Genomic DNA, 20,663 nt, shown 5'->3' with positions numbered 1-20,663 from the left:
ATATCTACAGGCCCTCTGCCTTACTTGTGAACCTTCAAGCATTGAATTATACATGTTGAGCACTGAACTTGCTTTCTAGAGTGCATGGCCTGGATTTTATTAATTAATGGCTTGGGGAGAAAAAACATAGCCATTACATGTGCAGTAAAACAGAGGCTGGTGATTCCATTTTGCACATCGCTTAGTTTCCTTGGATAGCCATTTCCAAGGGGCTTTTAAAATGATATAAATTATTTGGTTCTCTTCTCCTTGTCTATGCCTTTGAGTTTAACATTATCTTTTTCTTCAGTTCATGTGCAGCACTGTGGATCTTGCCAGCTGCATGGCTACAGAATACAACATCACTCGTGACCGGGTGGACATATGCCTTATCAGCAACCTGACTTCCAACTACAGCCTGGGCACCTTGCAGGGATTCTGTGACAGTCCTTTGCCCAACTGCAACTTTCCAGAGGTATTGCTTGAAAAAAATGCATTGCAGATGCATTGGTCTGAGAATCACTAAATAAAATTTAGCGATTGCAGAGGAAAGCAGATTGCTGCTGACTGATGTTATGGGACTGACACAGGCTACCACTCACAAACTTCTATGTCTGAAGTTATTGTCATGAGCCTGCATTCATACGTTTGAATGAGTGGTCTGATTTTCAAAGGTGCTTAAGCTCTGAGCTCTGGGCAAAGTCACCAGGGTGCCTGAATGCTTTGTACAATAAACCTGCTACACGTGGTCTCTAGCAGGGATGAATTGGAGACCTGTTTAAGTTCTTTCAGGGTTGAATAAGCAGCAGACTTTTATAATTGTTGGGTCCTGCCTGTAGCAGGAGAAATGGCCTTTCTCTGTGAAGTCCTTAATAGCATGCAGAACTTCAAGCCATTGGTATGTTGTCTGCTGGAAACTGAAAAGGAAGGGAAAAAAATCTCTCTTGGATAAGCGCAGAATAGATGTCTAGGTCATTTGGGTTTGTGACAGCGTTGCAGATTTATAGCTGATCTGTTACCATTCAGGTGTTGTCCCACTGAAGCCCTGAACCTGTTTCCATATAAACTAATGGGAATATTGTCAGTATCTAATTCAGTGAGGATTCTGAGACTATCCTTACTGTGACTTTCAACCCTGCAAAGCCTCTTAGTATTTCTACAGAAAGACTCAGAAGCATGATCTGGCACAATGGAGAACTGAAAACACTCTGCACCCATCACAAGGTTGTCCGGGTGCTGGGCAGAGAGGGATTGTAAGCAGTGGGGAACAGCCATTTGTTCTCTCCATCAATTCAGTTTTAACACTTAAATTCCCTGTAATGTTAGAGGATCCCACAGGTAGCCACAGGTTTAAATGTTCATTCAACCACATGACCCCCAGTCCCTTTTTATCCCTCTGTTTAGTTTCTTTTGTTTTTGGTTTTGATTTATCCAACTGACATTCATCTCTCTCCTGTTTTTTTTCCCTTTTTGTCTTTATACAGTACTTTACCTACAGTGTCTTATTGAGTCTCCTGGCCTGCTCTGTGTTCCTTCAGATCAGCTGTATTGGAAAACTGATCCTTATGTTAATCATTGAATTTATATATGTTCTCATTGTGGAGGTGCCAGGGGTCAACCTTTTTGACAATGCAGATCTCCTGGTTACAGCTAACACCTAGTAAGTGCCTTTCACTTCTGAAATCTTCACCTAACTTCTTTCACTCAGTGATTTCAGTGTGGCATTAGGTGGATGGGAGCTCCAAAGCCGAGGTGTAAGCAATGGAAGTGCATGGTACCAGGTTAGGCATGGCTGTAAATTTAAGGCTCTGTCCGTGCTGCTGTCCACCTCTGAAGTGTAGAAGATCACGGTTACCTATAAGACTTTTTTGAACTAGAACTTGACTAATGAACTATCTATTAATAATGAAATATAACTGGAATCAGAGTGGATATGTGTTTTTTTTTCCAGAAATGGGGAGCTGTTGTTAGTCATTCTGACTGCTTCTGGTAGTACACTCTCAATATAGCAATGCCTTGTCTCAAAAAAGAAAACAAAAAAACTAAATTCTAGGTGGCTCAGAGATGAATGAACCTCTGAGATGTTCTGACATCTGGTGTATCAAATGCAGGTTGGGGTGGCAGAACTGGTAGAGCTTGGCATTTGGCTAGTGATCTTACAGTTTCTGCTGAATGGATGTCTACATTTGAAAAGTTGGCGGTATAGCCTATGCTGGCACAATTCCTAGCAGAGGGGCCCGAGTTAAGTGCCAGTAGGCAGTTGCCTTTTTACTTACAAAGGTAGTTTATATTTGCCAGGTCACACACTAATCACGGTGGTAACCTCCTCCTTCTATTGACATGGTTACCCCTCTCCTGAAGGTCATGTCAGGGAGGCAAATTCAGCACATCCACAAGCACTCTCTCCTCCACAGGTTTCACATCTCACCAGCAGTTGCATTGTTTTGCTGCTTGTTTTGATGATTTTCCCTTGCAGGCAACAATATACTTAAGTGTGAGTCAACAAAATCATAGTGTTGTGAAAAGGTAAACATGATGCTAGGGTGTATAACAAGGAGAGTTGCCTGTAAGATGTGTGAAGTAGACCATTTGCTCTACTGAGCAGTGGGAAGGCCTATCGTGGAGCACGTTCTCCAGTTTTGGGCAAGGCGCTTCAAAATAATGAAGAGTCCAGCGCAGCAAAGAACAATCAGAGATCTAGAAAGCATACAATACTAGAGAAGATGAAAAGAATTGGTAGTGTTTATCCTAGAAAAGAGAATAGTGAGAAGAAACTTGGCATGTGTACGTTGGGTAAAACATGAAGTCGTAACTTAAATAGCACCAAGGAATATTTATACAGATGCTAGGAAACTCTTTAATGGTAAAGATTTAGTAAGCACTGGGATAACCCAGTAGGGCATTTGTAGTATGTCCAACCCTGACGGTTTAAAGACCAGTTTAGGTGAAACATCTGCCTAGGATCATAGCTATGTTTGCTCCTGTCTTGAGACAGGAAGATGGTTGAGAAGACACCCATGGTCCTTCCCAATGCTATTTTGTATGTTATGAAATAGCTTATGTAGTTGCTTGACTTTGCTGATGGTCATTAACTCCTACAAGCTGGATGCACTCAGTTACTTCTGTCCTTCACAGTAACATTCCATGATTTCTAGGATTCCTGTGTGCCCAGTAATAATTTATGGAGGTATGACTTTCACATCCATTGACAGTAAAATCATTTAAATAATATTTTTAACTCAAGCAAACGAAATTATGTAGGAAACCCCATGGAGCTTTCTGTGGGAGTATAAGGAGAAGGAGGTTTCCTTTCTTTTTTGCAGAAGGTATGCATTCCCACAGCGGAAGCTGTTTAGCATTTTCTAACATAATTAGAGAAATAAAAGCATTTTATATCCTGAATATCATTTCATTCTTTTAAGTCAAGCACTAAGCAAAATTACAGCACTTAGAAGTATAATTTACGTCACTCCACAATCAAAATGTCAGTAATAAAGTAGAGAAGGTTAGAAGGTTTTCCCAGAAATAAGTTTTCTGTGGATGCTATATTATCTCTCACTAAATGATACTTGTTTTGTACTGAGATCTCCATGGGCAGCTTTTTAATGCCCCAGAGTCAGGCAGACCATTTGGGTCTGGTGGGAAATGGAAGCTCAGCATGCAACGCAGTTTAGAGATGTACCTTGTTGTCCAGCTGATATTAAAAAAAAAAAAAAATGGCCTCATATTGCTTTAATTGGATGCCCATTGTAGCTACATAATTACTGTCTACTCTGGAGCCATTATGGTACTCTGACTAATTAGGAGTGATGCAGATGTCGCTTCACACTTCTGTGTACAAACTAACCCAGCATGCAAGCAACTGAAAGGCTGATTACAGCACGTTGAGAGTTGCTAGACTTGATTGCAGTGACACACCAGCGTTGTGACATATGAAGCATATAACTGGAAGCACAGAGCTACTATTATGTTACTTTTTTCCTATGCAGAAGATAAAACTAACACATTGGTTTTAAAGATATGATGGACCAATGTGATCTTCTAAGTGGAGCCCAAAGAACTTTGCCCAATGATTTGTTCACAAACCCATCATTTCTGTTTGAGCTATAGCATGTGATCTGGAAGGCTGTCTAGCCTTGGCTTCAAGGCTGCAATAAGGGAGGCTCTCCTGTCCTTATGGGAGCTGTCCCCAAAATCAGCCACCCATCCTGCTGAAGATGGGCACTTAACTTTGAACGTGAATGTATTTAGCAGACTTCTCACTGTGTTGCCTTGTAGTTGGTTAAAGAGCCATCTGCTACTGGAAATGTCTGTCCCATGGAGGAGCAACCTACCAATGCAACTCCATTATTACTTGCAGTGGGCATTTTCACTTATCCAAAGCTTTATTGTAACTACTGGGTTACTACTGCAGTTACTACTGCATTTTGTAATCTTTGCGTTGCTGCTGAGGATTTTAGAGCAGGCATAATAACCACAGCAAGCTGCAGCCCCGGGACAGAGGTTCAGATCTGCTGCTCTCCCATCATAAGACCAAGAGTGATAGTGAGGGGCAGGCACTCATCCTTGTCAGGGCAGTGATTTAGGGGAAGAAGGGTATCACACTGCATGAAGAAAGTGGCTCCAACTCCTACTAGATCCATCCTTCAATGTGGAGTAAATTTCCCCAAAGTTTTCAAACTGGCTCCACTGCTAAATACAGGCTGGACTTCGTTATGTGTTTAGTGCTGGAGTTGACCAAGGGGCCTCGCAATGAATCAGGTGTGAGACGACAGTGGTTTTCAAAATCTGTCAGAAGAAATTCCATGCTCAGAACACCAGAAAATATCTTGAAAAAAAACAAGATTAGAAAGTTGCTATGTTATTATTTTTTATTTTGTGCTCAGCTAGGTCCTCAGCCACTTCAATTTGGGTAGTTTCTAGCTCTGATTCTCCAGAAAGAGGGTTCCTGCCGGCCTCAGAAAACTGTGACCTGAAGTACTCAGAACTACTGTACGACTCTCATTGTAAAAATGTGTCACATTAGCAGCCTGCAAAGCTATAACTGCATCAAAAGCACTATAATAATGCTACCACTGGTTTCTTTCTTTCAATTTAAATAGCATTTTAAAAGACACATATATATGGTTCTCAGCCACCTAATACTCCACCTACACTTGAGAAGAAACCCCACAGCATTAAGCAATCAATCAGTCAGGAACTGAGCCAGCTCCTACCCACCAGAAAGCTCTTTTCCATCCTTTCGCTGTACGGAAAGCACGCCCTCCATCTCCTCCAGCAGCTCTGCTCGATACGAGCGCTTTGCGGTGCCGTATGTTACGGTGAACGGGGAGAAGGGGAGCTAGCCCTCGCAACGACTTATCCCAAAGCTGCCTTTTCTAAAACAAGTTTTTCTGCCTGACCTAATTAAGTAGTGGCAGGTGCGCAAGCATTTGCTAAGCACCCCACACTAACATTACAATCTTGAATGATTCTCCGATTCTCAGTGCTGCTTGGCTGTTTACACCCAAGCCACATTAACCACGTTGCACCATCACTCTGGATCTTGGAGTGTAGCTCAGAGAACGACCTCCCCCCCACCCAATCTTTTTCTTGTTACCCGTTTTTAAAGGGTTATAGCCCCACACAGTGTTGGAGGTGCCACATTGCAGCGATGCTGTTGAATGATACGCCAAAGGACGTGTGCTAGAGAGAGCAAACCACCTTACTAACCTTGGCTTTGTGTTTGTTTGTTTGTTTTTCAGCGTGTCTGCAAATGCAACGTTACCATGGTGAGTTCTTTCGGCATGAAATAATTCTAATGATTTTTTTGGGCAGGCGTTTTCTGTTCACAAGGAGCAGTATCAGCATGTTGGGTCACCAGTGGGCAAGTCTGTCTGGTGCTTTACTATGCATTGCTGTGACCTGGTGCAAGACACTCTGAAAAACATAAGTGGACTGAGTATTGCCTTTCTGTCTGTATAGCTATTCTCAGAGCATCCTACTTTCTGTGGGACTGACGTGAACTTGCTTTATAAGAGCAGCTCATAGATTTTATTTGTAACTAAAGATCACAGGTTTTATCAAAATAATATTTTCATATTGTATAACTTTGTAATTCAAACAGTTTTTATTTGCTTGCTTGTCAGAAGGGCTGGAAATGTATCTTAACATCCCTTTCAGCTTTTAGAATATTTATAAAACAAAGGCCATTAAAAAGTGTGAGGAAGCACTGAAAGTAGAAGAGCTCCAGACTTAAGAGGCTGGGGAGGACAGTGCGAGAGACACAGTGAACATGATCTGAGAGCTGGCAGCATTTCAGTTTGCCCAAGCACAGTCCTGGCTGAGCACGTATGGCTGTTTTCTTAAAATTGGCTCTTATATCAATGTTAAGCCTTTCTAAGAAGTTGGATTAAATTTCCAGTTTCAAAGTCCTGTCTTAGAAACTCGCATCCATGAGCCAAAATCATAAGCTTTTTGCAGGTATTGTTTGTCCCTTTGCCAACATGTGCTTCACAGGGAAATAAAAAAATCTTCTGTTCAAATATTGGTTAGCCTTACATGGGAATTGGAGAGCATGGCTAAGCTGTGCGCGTTCCTCGGTGCTGCGAATAATCGAGAAATTGTCTTTTTGTTGGCTGTAGCGCTCCGGCAATGACGCGAGTCGCGCTCAAGATTGTGACCCCCGTCATCATTACAGTGTTTGTCCTGGCGCTGTACTTGCATGCCCAGCAAGTGGAATCCACTGCCAGGCTTGATTTCCTCTGGAAGCTTCAGGTTAGTGGTGTTTGCCGTGTTGGATGAATGCACAGAGCCACTGGTGTTGGTATGAAACCGTTGAGCTATTTGTTATCAAGTTTTAGAGTCTTATAAAAATGCCTTTGAATTCAGGATGAATGTGACAGCTCACTGGACACATCAGTAATGTTCCTAGCTTCTTTGGCGTATTTCATTCTCAGTGCCTGTCATCCTGCTTATTTACTTTCACCCTCATTTCCTTGGCAATGCACTTAGGATGGTCCCTGCAATAAAGGGCCAGAGATCTGAAGATGAATTCGGGCACCTGGACCTGTCGCTGTCACAGAAACCTTTAACATAACACAATTTATAAACGTTATCGAGCTCATTCTCACTGCTGATTTGTTTTGCAGAGTTCAGTCGACTTTGGCTTGCTGTATTTAGAGGTTCAAAAGATTTGCAGTTGCGTTTTTGTTCACCTCCTTGTTAAGCAATGGGAACTGGCTGGATATCCAATCTTCATTAGCTCCTAGGCAGCAATATTGGATAACCAACATGCTACAGATAATGTCACGGTTTTTTGCTTCTGTCACTGGGTTCAGTGTTAATATTTTTACTGCTTGTGCTGGTGAGGGATGTTGGGGTACCTTATATGATTCTCAAGCAAGCAGGGCAGGTCTCAGCTCTGCTCCTGAGTCATGGTTGGGGGACCACAGGGTTTCTATAGATTTTTTTTTTTTTTTAACCTTCTGGACAGTAGGACATCATTCTAAGAATAGGTTAATAATTAATTAAAGCTCCTCGGGAAGCAGATAAACATTGTTATCGTCATTTATAAATGGTGAAACAATGGAAGAGATGAGCTGACTTGCCTGGGCTTCACTGCAGATCCAGGTCTGTGCTCAGCAGGCTGAACCGCGTTGCTTCCCCAGGCAGCGCCAAGTGTTTTTCTTATTCTGTCCACACATATCACTTTCTAAAGGGTCCTTCCTTGTTTAACCGAATTTCCAGTCTCAAATGTCCTGTTCTAGAAACCAGCCCGCATGAGCCAAAGTCGCAAGTGCTTTGCAGATAGTTTGTCCCTTTACCAACATGTGCTTAAGGAGGGTAGGGAGGAAATCCCTTCTCTTCACAGCTTGTGACACACCTGTTTGTACGTACGTGTGTCTCTCCTCGCACAGGGAGGACTGGAGCATATGGCTAAACGCTATTCACCCATGCTGGGGCCCGAGAGTCGCAGGAGAGTCCGTCCTTTGGTTGGCTTCAGCTCTCCAGCAGTGACAGAAGTAGATTTGAAGAAAACCCTTTTCAAAAGGCTTTACTTTGTCAGGGGTATTTTGACTGCTGCTGCTGCTGCTGCAGCTCTGTTTTCCATGGGACAGCCGTGTGGTGTTCCTGTGAGCTGAACCGTTCTGCAGTTCTCCTGTATCAACTACGCAGTTCCCAGTCATTGCCTGAGCCCCTTTATCCTTCGCTTTTTGCTCATAAATATGCAAAATGACAAAAAGTAAAAACAAGGGGGGAAAATCCTGCTACCATTAGGTAAGGGGGGGGGGGAAAGAAGTGAATCAGTACATGCACCTCTGTACATTTGCCTGCAAACCAGAAGCGATGAACTGTGGCGATGCTGGTACTCTGCAAGTCTGCAAAGAGAAATCAAATCCTCAGAGAATAATTATCTGTGAAGTCTGATTAATCTAGTGTGCTTTAAATGCTTGTTTTATTTTAGTCACCTAGCTGTGGGCAGGTACATCTTTTCAGAAGTTCTTGCTCCATCTGAACATTAATCCTAAATCCATATGCATTAGAGCAGAAACAGGGCAACCCATCCTCCTCATTGGCCCCTTTGCCCTGACATATCCCCTCTACTGCTGGAGAAATGGGCTCTAAAGGCTGGTAAAAAAGTCCTCCCTGGAGTGTCAGATTAGACTGTTTCATGGGTTCAATTGGGAATGTACCAAATTTACTGTTTTCCCCTCCCTGCTTTCTTCCATTTCTGTGCTCCACACAAGTTCATTTTCAGCTTGCTCTCCTCCAGAGCAGTTACCAAAAGAGTAAGCGTGCCACTGTCTCTCCCTCCTAAACTAGGCCACTGAAGAGAAAGAAGAAATGGAGGAGCTGCAGGCCTATAACAGGCGCCTCCTCCACAACATTTTGCCGAAGGACGTGGCGGCCCATTTCTTGGCTCAGGAGCGGCGAAACGACGAACTGTACTACCAGTCGTGCGAGTGCGTGGCTGTCATGTTCGCCTCGATCAGCAACTTCTCGGAGTTCTACGTGGAGCTGGAGGCCAACAACGAAGGGGTGGAGTGTCTGCGCCTGCTCAACGAGATCATCGCGGATTTCGACGAAGTAAGTCGTGGAAAATCCAGGTGGGCAGAGTCAGCTGAATCAATGAGCGTCTCTGGGCTTTGCTGAGCTCATGAAGGAAGCTGGCTTGCTGAGTCCTTATGCCTTGTTTTATTTCTCCTTGCTCGAGACATCTTTAATTCCTTTTTTCAGATGAAAGCTCCTCTCATTCCTCGTCCCTTCCCCCAATAACTAATCCCCTTCTTTGTGTGAGGACTCTGTACTTTGAGGCGTGAATGCTCTGTTCAGCACTTTGTAGTGCTTGTACTAAGGGAGGACACGTAGCAAGGACATTAACAGCATGTATGTGTTTGTCAAGGCTTATTTGGTTCCTTTGTTCTTCTCTTGTGAAACAGATAATAAGTGAAGACCAGTTTCGGCAGCTGGAGAAGATCAAAACCATTGGCAGTACATATATGGCTGCTTCAGGCCTCAATGATTCCACTTATGACAAGGAAGGGAAAACGCATATCAAAGCTCTGGCTGATTTTGCCATGAGGTTAATGGACCAAATGAAATATATTAATGAACATTCATTCAACAACTTCCAGATGAAGATAGGTAATGTCCCTGTATTTACAGGATGAAATATTGTTAGTGGTTATTCTGACCTGGGGATTTTACAGAGTAAAAGCCATAGATGTCACCTTAGATGTCCAGTGATGTTAATCGCTCTTGTGTCTAGTGACAGAAAAATAACTGGCTTTTTTTGGCCTGTATGATGCAGTCTCAGAGCAATTTGATTAGGACAGTGTCCTCATTACCAGAGCTCCCTGGAGCACTGGGAGCAGTCGAGCTACGGACCTTGGCGCAAAGAGGCTCTTACCAGAGCAGTGGGTCTCACAGGGGCATTGGGCTTGGGCTCATTCTGCCTGTGATGTGTCCTCTGCCCACATACCCTGTGGTTCCTGGGTCCGCCAGTCAACTGTGCATCTTAGACATTAAATTGTCTTTAAAATCAGAGAGTAAAAAGAGTCAGGAAAGGAGAAGGAAAGAAAGCGTGAAGATGGCAAGAGCGATATTTGTTCTAGAAGGTCATCGGGACGCTGCGTTACCTCTCACAGCCACCCAGCATCTCAGCAACTGTGTCTCAGCCAAATTCCAGGGGAGCTGTTTGCTCGGCAGCCAGATGGCCAGTAAACTTTATAATGTTATCTGGTCCTGGAAAATAGCTCTGGATTGGACAGATGCAGCCTGTGCTGCCATTTAGACAGCCATAATTGATCAGAGAAGCAGCCAACTTCTCCTTTAGTTTCTTTCCCCTCAGTTTGGCCATAGCTTTATGTGTCAGGGTAAAGCACTGCTAGAACTGATGAACCTCAGGATTTTTGTATTGTCTGATAAATAGCTTGCCTCAAACTTAATGTGGAGCCACACGATGGATCTGAGCGTTGTAGAATTTCTTCTGTATTTCTAGGCCTCAATATTGGTCCTGTCGTGGCTGGGGTGATCGGAGCACGTAAACCTCAGTATGACATATGGGGCAACACAGTGAACGTAGCCAGCCGAATGGACAGTACAGGTGTGCCTGACAGGATTCAGGTAAGGACCTCGCTGGAAAACTTGCTTGCGTTGCCAGTCGTGTGCCACTTAGAGGTTTTAAAACTTAATTGGAATTTTCATTTCACTTGATTCCTTTATGCCACACATTTATCTATATGCTGAAAGGAAAGTGAACTGGGGAGTGGTTATGGTAGCCCGAAGCTGTGACTGTTAAATTTGACCAACTCTGCAGCCTTGAGGTTAAAAAAAAAAAAAAATCACCATTTAGTTCTGGCTGGAAGTGCTGATCTGAGTTTCCTTCCCTGAGTGCTTCACTGGTGTTAAGAGGACAGTCCTGCTCCGATGCTTGTAGTAACTCGTGCTGCTGGCTTTGGTTTTGGCTGCGTGCAGCTCTGCACTGGCCTGCAGCTGGGAAATTAAATCTTCTTTGGAGCTGGGGTTGCCCCCCACCAAAGAACAGCGGTGGGTTTATTTTCCAAGCACCTGAGTCACAAATGTATTTCTGTGTACACCGCGAGGTGAGCAAGAATCCAGGCAGCAGCAGGGAGCGAACAGGTAACTGGAGGGAGAGGACGGCTGAAGGGGTTTAACGGAGGCTGCACTACTGTACCGACCCTCCCGCCGCCGGGGCGCAGACAGGGACCTGTGCAGTGATTCGGTGCCGTTGCCCTGCTGTCTCCGAGTCAGTGCCCGCAGCTGCAGATTGTCATTCCTTGGGAAAGTACCGAAGGGCTGTAAAAATAATTAGAGTAACTGATGGTAAATCCAAGAGGGGAAGCCATGCTGGTTTTTTTCCCATTAAGCTGTTAGTTGACTGGATCAATATTTAGCCAACACCCTTTAAACTTTCCTACGAGGCAGTCCATGAGCAATTTTCTTTCAAGTTAAGCAAATCAGCACAGCAACCTTACAGCAGTAGGAAACCAGAAGAGGAAATATTTAAAGCCACCCAGAAAAAAAGGTGAGAAAATGCCTTATAAGAAACAATTCGCCATAGAATGGCTAGGCTTTAACAGATACTTGCTGCTCTGTGTTTTCCTGTTGCCCATAAGCTTATGAAGTATTTAGAGCTGATGTTTATGTGAGTATGCACAGGCAGTGCAACACTAGACTTCCCAAAGACTCTTTCTTCTTTTTTTTTTTTTTTCCTTTTTTTTTTTGTGCTATCTAATGGCATGGTAGAGTGTTGACAGCCCGACATCAGGAAATTGGGGGAACGATTAAGAGGATGCAATGGAACTGTCAGTGGGGGCTAAGAATTTCAAATGTTTTGAGTGATAAATTTTAAAAGTTTGGGGTCAGATTAGGTGCTTGAAGGGATTTTTGCAAATTAGGCCTTGAGCCCCTGTTGGTAGCTGGTGGGGAATGATTTACCCGAGTTACAAGTCTCATTTGCTTAGGCTCTGAAAGTACTGTGAAACACCTTGCCTTGCTTGGCCCCTAAATATCTCAGAATCTGGCTTTAAATCTTCTGTTTGTTAGTTATTCCGTGGGATAAGTAAAAGTAAGTGACTGATTATAGCTGAATGGCATCTGCCCAATGAAATTGGATCCTGGGTAGATTATTCCATTTTTTTTCCCCCTACTCTGATCTATTTCCAGGATGATTCCATGCAGTCTCATTCCCCCTACCCTTTCCTCCACAAAAAAGCCCCCAAATGACCCTTTCTGAACTAAATATCCACTGGGTAGGACTTGATAATTTGGTTGGTCCATTTCAATTCTAAATTTTTCTCTTTCCCCAAAACTTCTAGAAGCCTTTTTTTTTTTTTTGAGGAATTTTTAAATATCTTTTAACATGTTTTCCTAATATCACTCTCTGATACAATATTTTGCACATTTCCTGAACTGCCAGGTGCATTTTTTTTGAAATGTGACTAATTAATTTTTTTCTTTTCATACCGTGACTTCCTTGAAAAGCTGGTTCTCCTCACATTGTGTACCCTGTTTGCCTTGTGTAGGTTCTCAATTTCTGCGGTTTGTGTTTGTTTTGCAGCTTCTGCCAACTTCTTTAGTTAGTGATTGATGTGAAAAAGTCAACTTAGAACCAAAACAGTTGACGCCACCCAAGTTTTGCCCAAGAATTACTCCAAAAGCAAATGAAAAGCATGCCAAGCACGTGTCTACTCTTGTTTTTTCTGCAGGTAACCACAGACATGTACCAGGTTTTAGCAGCCAACAACTATCAGCTGGAATATCGAGGCATCATTAAGGTCAAAGGTAAAGGGGAAATGACCACCTACTTTCTAAATGAAGGGCCTCCAATTAGTTAGCACCAGTTGCAGCGTCGCTCAGAAAAATGGAATTTGCATTAAACAAGATTGTGAAGTGGAGAAGAATCACTTTTTGGCAGTGAATCCAAAAACAAAAAAAAAATGCAGCCCAGTTGAAATTTCACACAGTGACTCTGGAACTGGTATCAGCAAACACTTTGGCCACCTATCATGAGATGCAAAAGCAGGGAAACAAACCGCTTGGAGTCGTTCCTGCCCGAGTGCTAAATCGACCAAAGATGTGTGCCGATGGAAGTCACAGCTAAGACATGAATTTGGAATTTTAAAGTAAGGCTGCTACCACAGGATCTAAGAAGATATTTAAGTATTTATTGAAGCAACACAACATTTACTTGGTTGAAGAAGGAATGTATGATTCACTACAAAGCATTATTTTGGAATGGATTCGCACTCCCATAATGTTTCCATCCCATACTGCCAGCTATTTGAAGTGTACCACTGTGCTTTTATTAGCTGTTTTGAATGGGCTTTTAAAATTGACACCCACTGTTGCAACACACAAAAGGCCTTTTAGGACGGCATCAGTAATGTTTTAGTTAGAAAAGACATTGTAGGCCTAGCCCCCTCTTTTCCCTTCTTTTCCATGGCTGAAAGACTGCGTTTCTGAGTGGGGCTGGCACATCTAACGAAAGGGAAGATCAAGATGAAGAAAGATGGCTCTACAAGCATATTTATTAAACAAAAAGTCTTCTGTGCTCTTCTTTGGTATATATCAGTTTACATGGGAAAGACTAGATGTAAACAAGAGACACTTCATTGGGGGGAACTCCCCTGAAATTTGTTGTGTTTTTTTTTGTATTTTTTATTTTGTAATATTGAAAACATGGAGATCTAACAGATATACCAAATTCTATATTTTGTAAATTATATATAAATTAGAAGACAGGCTGTCTGCACCAAGGTGTGTTGGGAGGTGTATATAACCTGTAGACTTTTGTGTAATTTTTTGTGCATAATACTCTGAACACAGACTTGGCAGTTTTCAGATTATCACTATACAATCAAACAGCAACAGGTGAGTTTCCAGGCTGAATCAGATGCATTTTTTAAATGAAAATCCAGAAAAATCTACAACCCCAAGAAGAGGAAAAAACAAATACAATAATCACACAGTTGTTCAATGCAGCATTCAAACTGAGGGTGGCGTATTAACAAATGGAAACAGGACCTATGAGGCTTAGCTAATGAGAAGGTATCAATTCAAGCATGTTAAAAAGAGCTCTGAGCAACTCTTCTAAGTAAGTGTAACAGGGAGCTCATATAAGAAGAGGAAAAAAAAAAAGATCATTTGAACTTTTCTTTAAAAAAATAATTTTCCATAGCTGGTATTAATACAATCCTGCTGATGAGAGTTGTCTGATATTTTAACTGCCATTTGACATTGCAAAAAACTATGTACTTGCATCGCTGAGTTGGCTTTCCTGCAGTAGACATTTATTTAAACTGAGTCACATATTTTCAGTTTTCAGGAGTGAGTTAGGTGATTTTCAAAACAAGATTATGATGGAAAATTTGTGTATGAGGTGGGTGACCTTAAAATACAGTGCCATTGATATTGTGTTGGGCATCCTTATCTCTAGTCAGGGTTGATGCATAGCGCACTGTTATCATTCATCTATCTTTTTTTAACTAGTGAAGAAAATCCCTTGATATTTTATTAAAAAAAAAAGAATTTAAAAAGTTCTATTTTTTATATTCTACAAGGGGAGAGTTTTGATATTGAATTTGGCTAGCACTAAAAATGACTCCAATCTTTTGACATTTAATAAAGTTCTTTTCCACTCTTCTCAGGGCAGAATATTGTAGTATTAACAGCTTAATGATTGATTGCACTATGGTGGTGATTTATTTTTTCCTACTTGACAACAAGAATAAGTTAAAATCCATGAGTCTGTCTTAATTAATTTGCCATGTTGCTAAGCATACCCATAGCATTAAGCCATTTAAACTTGAGCTTAAATGGCATCGCCCCGTTCCTTCTCCCTTCCACTAGGAAACATCGCTGAAAGTATAGTATATTGACTTCTGTAAAACTGCCAAGTCTGCCCTTGTACTATACTTTTGCTCCTTTACATCTTTCCTGGTTTGCAAAATACTTCAGTTGCATCACACTGTTACGCCTTTCTTTTCCACCCTCCATCCCTTTTACTCCCTCACTGACTTTCATTAGCTCCATGCCATACATTCAGTTTTGGATTTGCTTTCTACTTTACGAAAGTCTGCAGCCTTCTTAACTTTTGATTCATCTTATGAAGTTGTGTTGTCAATGAAATTTCAAGTCCCCAGTATCTCTAGCTGTGATTGTTGACAGTGTGTCATGATCATTTCAAGGGGTATTCACACACTCTTTACTCTGGATCTTGCAAAAATGGATAGTTATGATTTCCCATGGAAATTGAAATCTATTTAAGTAATTTAACTATATTAAACACTGTTTCACTGGTAAAGTGTCTCTGTTTTATTTAAGCTGCATCTGGCTAGTGAAGAGATCAGATGTAATTTGTGTATTGGATACTGATTTTGCATACAGAAACATACAATCCTTGCATAGTGATGAATGACCATCTGCACTACATTGCTACTAAGCAATATCCAGTTACAGGCCCTCCAGTTCTGATTTGCATGATGAACATCCTAATTCCCACCTGTGCATGTACTCTGTGTACCCACTTACCTTGAAAAGTTAATCTCAGGATAGCTGACACATCCTGGTTGCTGAACTATGCTTAAGTATATGGTTATAACTCACTAGTTTTAAAAAAAAAGTCACATATGAGTGCTATTTAAAAAAATTAGTTGTACATCACAGAAAAATAATGCCCCAGGTGCATGCACACAGAAAGAACTGAACAGAGTGGGTGCAATAAGGTGCTTTTAGACTTGAGGCTCCCAAGGACAACTGGAGAGAGGTGGCAGGCCTGTCCAATACAACATTTACAGTCTTCATATGCGAAAGATGCTTCTCATTTCCTCACTGTAAACATGATGCTTCAGCTTCCTGGTAATTGGTGTAGTCACGTGTAACTTAGAAACAAAAAGCTCCATCTTTAAATTGAGTTTTTCTGTTCAGGGGCCATTCATTATACAGACAATTAAAAATGGAACGGCTTAAAAAAAAGTTGTTACGTGGTAGGAGGGATTTTATAAGTTACCAAGAACATAACTGTACTGCAAAAAAAAAAAAAGAAAAAAAAAAAAGAAACACGCCATGAATTACTTCTTAAAATAGAGGTTTAAAACAAAAAATAAATAAAAAAAAATAAGCAAGTCCTTAAGGAAGACTGAAGAACTGATTACTACTTTACATGTTCTCTAACATAAGCATACAAACAGCAACTCAGGAGAGTATCTAGTGTAGGTTATTTTTTGAAACTTCCAAAGGGGAACTTCAACCTCCAAATGTGCTTTGACTAAAAAGGCCATAGGAGACCAGCGAGAGGAGAGGGAGAGAGGGAGAGAGATACACACACACATGCACGCACGCAGACACGCACCCGGAGAGCCTTTCTTTGAACACAGAATTTCAGATACAAACAACTATTGCCATCTACTGGAAACAAACTCACATAGCCTTAGCTATGATGTTAACACTGCTTCTAAATAATTACACAGAAAGGGGCTGGAAGAGCTGACACCACAGGAACAAAAACCATTTCAACTGCGGGGGAAAGCCCAGCCCAAAGGCATTCACTAGCTACACAGTTGCTGCTCAGGCTGAAACGATCAAATGCAATTTATAAACCAACAAAAATGATGCAAGAGCCCAGGTTGTAGCCCCCCCCCCCCCCAATCCCTCCACACAGCAGCCAATGGTAAAACAAAACAAGCCCTTACCATCTATTCTGATGCTGCTCCTCACTACATGGGCATGCTCGAAAAGCTCTGGTGAGCAATCAAGACTACATGGTGAGGAGGCCTGCCTCATGGTAAACACCCTTCCCCCCCCCTTTTTTTGTTTGATGCAGCCCTTGAGCCTAAAAGTCCCAGCAGCCCATAAAAATGTGCCATAAATTCTGCAGCATCTAAACATGAAGCTGTGCTGAGAAACAAAGTGTGGGGGGGGGCAGGCACAGTCCCCAAGAGAGGGTCACTCCCTGCCACCAGCTCGTCCTGACGCCAAACCAACCTGGTTCCTCCCCTTTAGGCGCTAGGGTCTTGGAGTAGGTTCATCCTTTTGCTTTCTTAAATGCCGCAGTAAGGCACCTGGCTTAAGCCAATTCCCCACTGGCCCTTAGATGATTGTTTCACTAGTCCACTGGTGGTTTTTTAGGCAGAGCTCACGAAGCAGCTTTGTTATTCTGTTCCCTTATTCAGGCTGGTACTGCATACGTTGAAGCCCACGAAAATGCAGATGATGCTGCTTATCATCTGCTGTGCCGCAGGGGCAATGGCTTCAATGCTTTCCCCTCCCGAGAGGGTAAGGACCTGCTCTCATCCCTAATGTATGCTTGGCACTCTCCCATTCTTCCTTACAAGGCTGGTCCCATTTGATCTGAAATGAAACAGGTTAGCAGATATCCCACCTCCTCAGCAAGGAATATAGCACAGCATCCCAGGATCCCCATGCTTGGGGGAGGGGGAGGGTGGAGGAGACTGGAAGACTGGGATCCACAAAGCACCAAACTGAGGCTACACATCTGCTAGGAAACAGTGTTCACCTTAAGTTGTCTGAAGAACTACAAAGATGCAGATTGCATCCTGGAAAGGGCAGGGAGACAGAAGAGGAGAGCTGGTTCTTGCTTTGGAATTATTTTGTGCTTCACATGCAAGGCAGACACCAGGCCTCCCCCAGCTATGCAAATGTGAGAACTCCTGGCCTAAGATGTCCTCATCTCCTGCCCTCTTTTCTCCTGGCTTTTCTGCAGCAGCTCCAATATGAGAGATGGAGCACATATCCCACTTCCCATCTGCTTTCAAGCTTTGCCTGCTGCTTGATAACTAGAGCACATTCTTAAGCTCTGCTCAGAATACAGGTTAGTGGGCTAATCCTTCTGTGCCACTTACATGTTCCCAGCGCCAGCAGAGTCAGATGCTGCGGTCAGAGCTTTGCATTCAGAAGTCAGATATCCATAAGTGCCTATGCAGCCACTGCTGAATGTACCTTAAACTTTCTAAACATGCACTTGTCATCTTCAGGATGCTTTGCCTTGGAGGAAGAAAGAAAAAAGTTATCCAGGGTAACAAAAACTTCATAAACGCTGCAAGAGTTCAGAATGACTTTTAGATAGCTCTGTGTACAGCCATGATAGCAAACAGAGGGTCTATCAACTGATAAAAATGCTCTGTGAAGTTCGCTAAAAAAAGAATTTGATCAATAAAACTGATGATAAACTACAATTTCACAAGTAAAGAAAACAGGCACAGATGCCATGAGGTTGTTTTTAGCCTTCACCAAAGTAAACGGGTACCTGGAACATTTCACCAGCTGCAACTGGAACCGCACACGTAGATAGCTGCTCCAAGCTTACTCTTGTCAGCAGAGCCCCTACTGCAACCTGTCTCATCAGTTATCCCCAGTCAGGAAAAAACACCCTTCTGTAATACATCCCTTTATATTAACAGCATCCAGAAAGCTGTGGTAGCACATATATCTAGAATACTGCTTATTCTGACCAAAAGCTAATTCAAAAAATGCCTACATTCAGTGTTTGCAAGCATTAATGGGCTTCTATTTTCAATACAAACCATGACAGCAAAAAACATAATCAAACACCAGTACTTGCAGTGGAAATGAGGAATGAAAGGCAGGAGCCCGAAAGGTAATACCCCTAAATAGATGTTCTTCATTCCTTTGAAAAAGAGACTATCAATATATTAAAGAACCCATAGTAAAAGTTGAGTAATCACAATGTCTGCAAAGCAAACTGCATTTTCCATCACCTTGTAGTTCTATACCAGTTTTGATATAGCTAAAAATCAATTCAAGTAGCACACGCAAAAAAAGGTTTGAACCTTCATTCATTCACAGAAGGCTGCATTCTTTTACACACACATACACCTTTAAATTAGCAGTATGAGAGAAGAAGGGGTCTGAACATATTTCAGTGCCTGAAAGGTTATTTCCTAGCAAAATCTGACCGTTTGGAAATGAAATAAATCTTATCCCCAGATTTTAGCCTAGATGTTCAAAATAAGACAACAGACTCCTGTCAAAAAGCTTAGACATTAAAAAGGACTAACACAAGGAAAATACGAATTAAATGTCTAGAAGCTGAAGTCAGGGACTCTGGGGGTAATCAAACCTCAAGCAATACTACGTACCTTGTAAAAGTCAGTCAAATGTTTGGTGATTCCATATTGAAAGTGAATATAAACAGTCATACTTTTTTCAAAGAAAAATATGATATTTTGGGTGTTGGATGTATTCATTTTAACTTTAAAGAGGGCTTACTTTGTAAATACAACATTAAGTAGGCTCCACTTCTGCTATGTCCTGCAGAATATATTAAGCAACTAGGAATGTTATCCAATTCAAATTAAAATAAAGCATGTTGCTCAAGAGAGTAAACAGATGTAGAAATTAATCTTTATGAGTATCTGTATATACTCAAGTATCTGGTGAAACCAGCAAGGAAGCACCTACTGTTTCACTGAATACTGACTTTGTGCAAGCAATTGTGAAATCCTGGGAATTTTTTGTAAATTTGCGCCTCCAACCTAGCCATGAGCACTGCATGTTTCTAATCTTACAAAAAATTTCCACCAATTCAGATATTACAGTCACACTACAGTAATATACACAAAAGCCATTTTTTTAGCACATAGTAATATCGGGTGATGAAGAACAGTCATGTTTAGGGACCAGACATTAACTTTCCATTGCGAATTGGGATTTTTATCTGTGCTGTAAAAAACAACTGTCCTCTACTACGCTGACAGTTGTATTCGTTCATTATATCTATTAATCAGCAGTTAGTTAAACACCAATATAACTGTAATGGAGTAATGGCTCCAGATGTTACAGCAAAGGAAATCTTCATCCCTTAAAAATGCATCTTTAGAAACAGCAGGAAGTCTCAGAGAAAACAAACATGATTACCTGCTGACATACAAGCCCAGGAAAGGATGCAACAGGAAAGTCTTCATGTGCTCAGTAGCACAAGTCAAAAACAAAGTGGTATTTTGGGCATTCCTAATAGCTTCCCTGCCTATCAACTGAGGTGAAGTAAAAAGACAGGTAGAAGGACTCTTGCAGATTTTATAAGCAAGATAACAAACCTGGTTTTATATTTAAACATGAATACCTATATTTTTCAATCCTTGACTTAAAATGGTAAAGGACTGCTTTTTACGTTTTCAGGTGTTCAGAGTTCAGAAAGCTGCATACAAGTTAATACAAGCAAACTTTGCAGTGCTAAACACAGATTGTGCTTTCTGTTCTTCTGTGTTTTTAAAATATTCATGGTTAAACATTCCCAAAATTTTTGTATGCTTGCTCTCCTCCTTATCTCTTCCCCATCTTCCTGGTTCCCGAAACAAAAGCAGACCATGTTCATGAACGCACTCTGCCTTTCTGGCTCCAAGAGGGGAGGGAAGAGGCTTAACAGCAAAGCACATCCCCTGCAACGCCGGTTTTGGATGCTGCACACCAAGATATCTTCATGGTGTTAATCTCACTTATCAGTCTGAGAAATAGACATTATGAATAATATAGTACATACCCCTGCTGCTCACTTAGGACTGCAATTTCATTCTCTAATTCTTCTTGACCTCAAGATATCTAGATTTTCTTGACCAACACCACCCTCTAAAAAGAAAAAAAAGTATCCAGCTCCATTCTTCTCTGTCATAATCTGACCCCAAATAACTTGCTAAAACACA

The 20,663-nt window shown here is 41.8% G+C and overlaps 1 protein-coding gene across 3 annotated transcripts in view; it reads left to right on the top strand.

Annotated features, from left to right (window-relative positions):
* The window catches only part of ADCY5 (adenylate cyclase 5), a 224,259-nt gene extending 208,970 nt beyond the window's left edge, over positions 1 to 15,289 (top strand). For 2 of the 3 annotated variants that reach the window (XM_067299311.1, XM_067299310.1), the window contains 8 exons: positions 290 to 454; positions 1,464 to 1,639; positions 5,724 to 5,750; positions 6,603 to 6,735; positions 8,785 to 9,048; positions 9,402 to 9,606; positions 10,463 to 10,587; positions 12,693 to 15,289. In XM_067299311.1, the coding sequence (XP_067155412.1) occupies positions 290 to 454; positions 1,464 to 1,639; positions 5,724 to 5,750; positions 6,603 to 6,735; positions 8,785 to 9,048; positions 9,402 to 9,606; positions 10,463 to 10,587; positions 12,693 to 12,821 (1,224 nt within the window). In that variant the 3' untranslated portion in view covers positions 12,822 to 15,289. The other variant, XM_067299313.1, reaches the window with a different exon arrangement.
* The last annotated feature ends 5,374 nt before the right edge of the window (positions 15,290 to 20,663 follow it).

Source organism: Apteryx mantelli, chromosome 6, assembly GCF_036417845.1.
Source record: "Apteryx mantelli isolate bAptMan1 chromosome 6, bAptMan1.hap1, whole genome shotgun sequence".
Taxonomy (NCBI): domain Eukaryota; kingdom Metazoa; phylum Chordata; class Aves; order Apterygiformes; family Apterygidae; genus Apteryx; species Apteryx mantelli.
The sequence above is the reverse complement of the archived record's forward strand: the minus strand, read 5'-3'. Positions and strand labels throughout refer to the sequence as shown.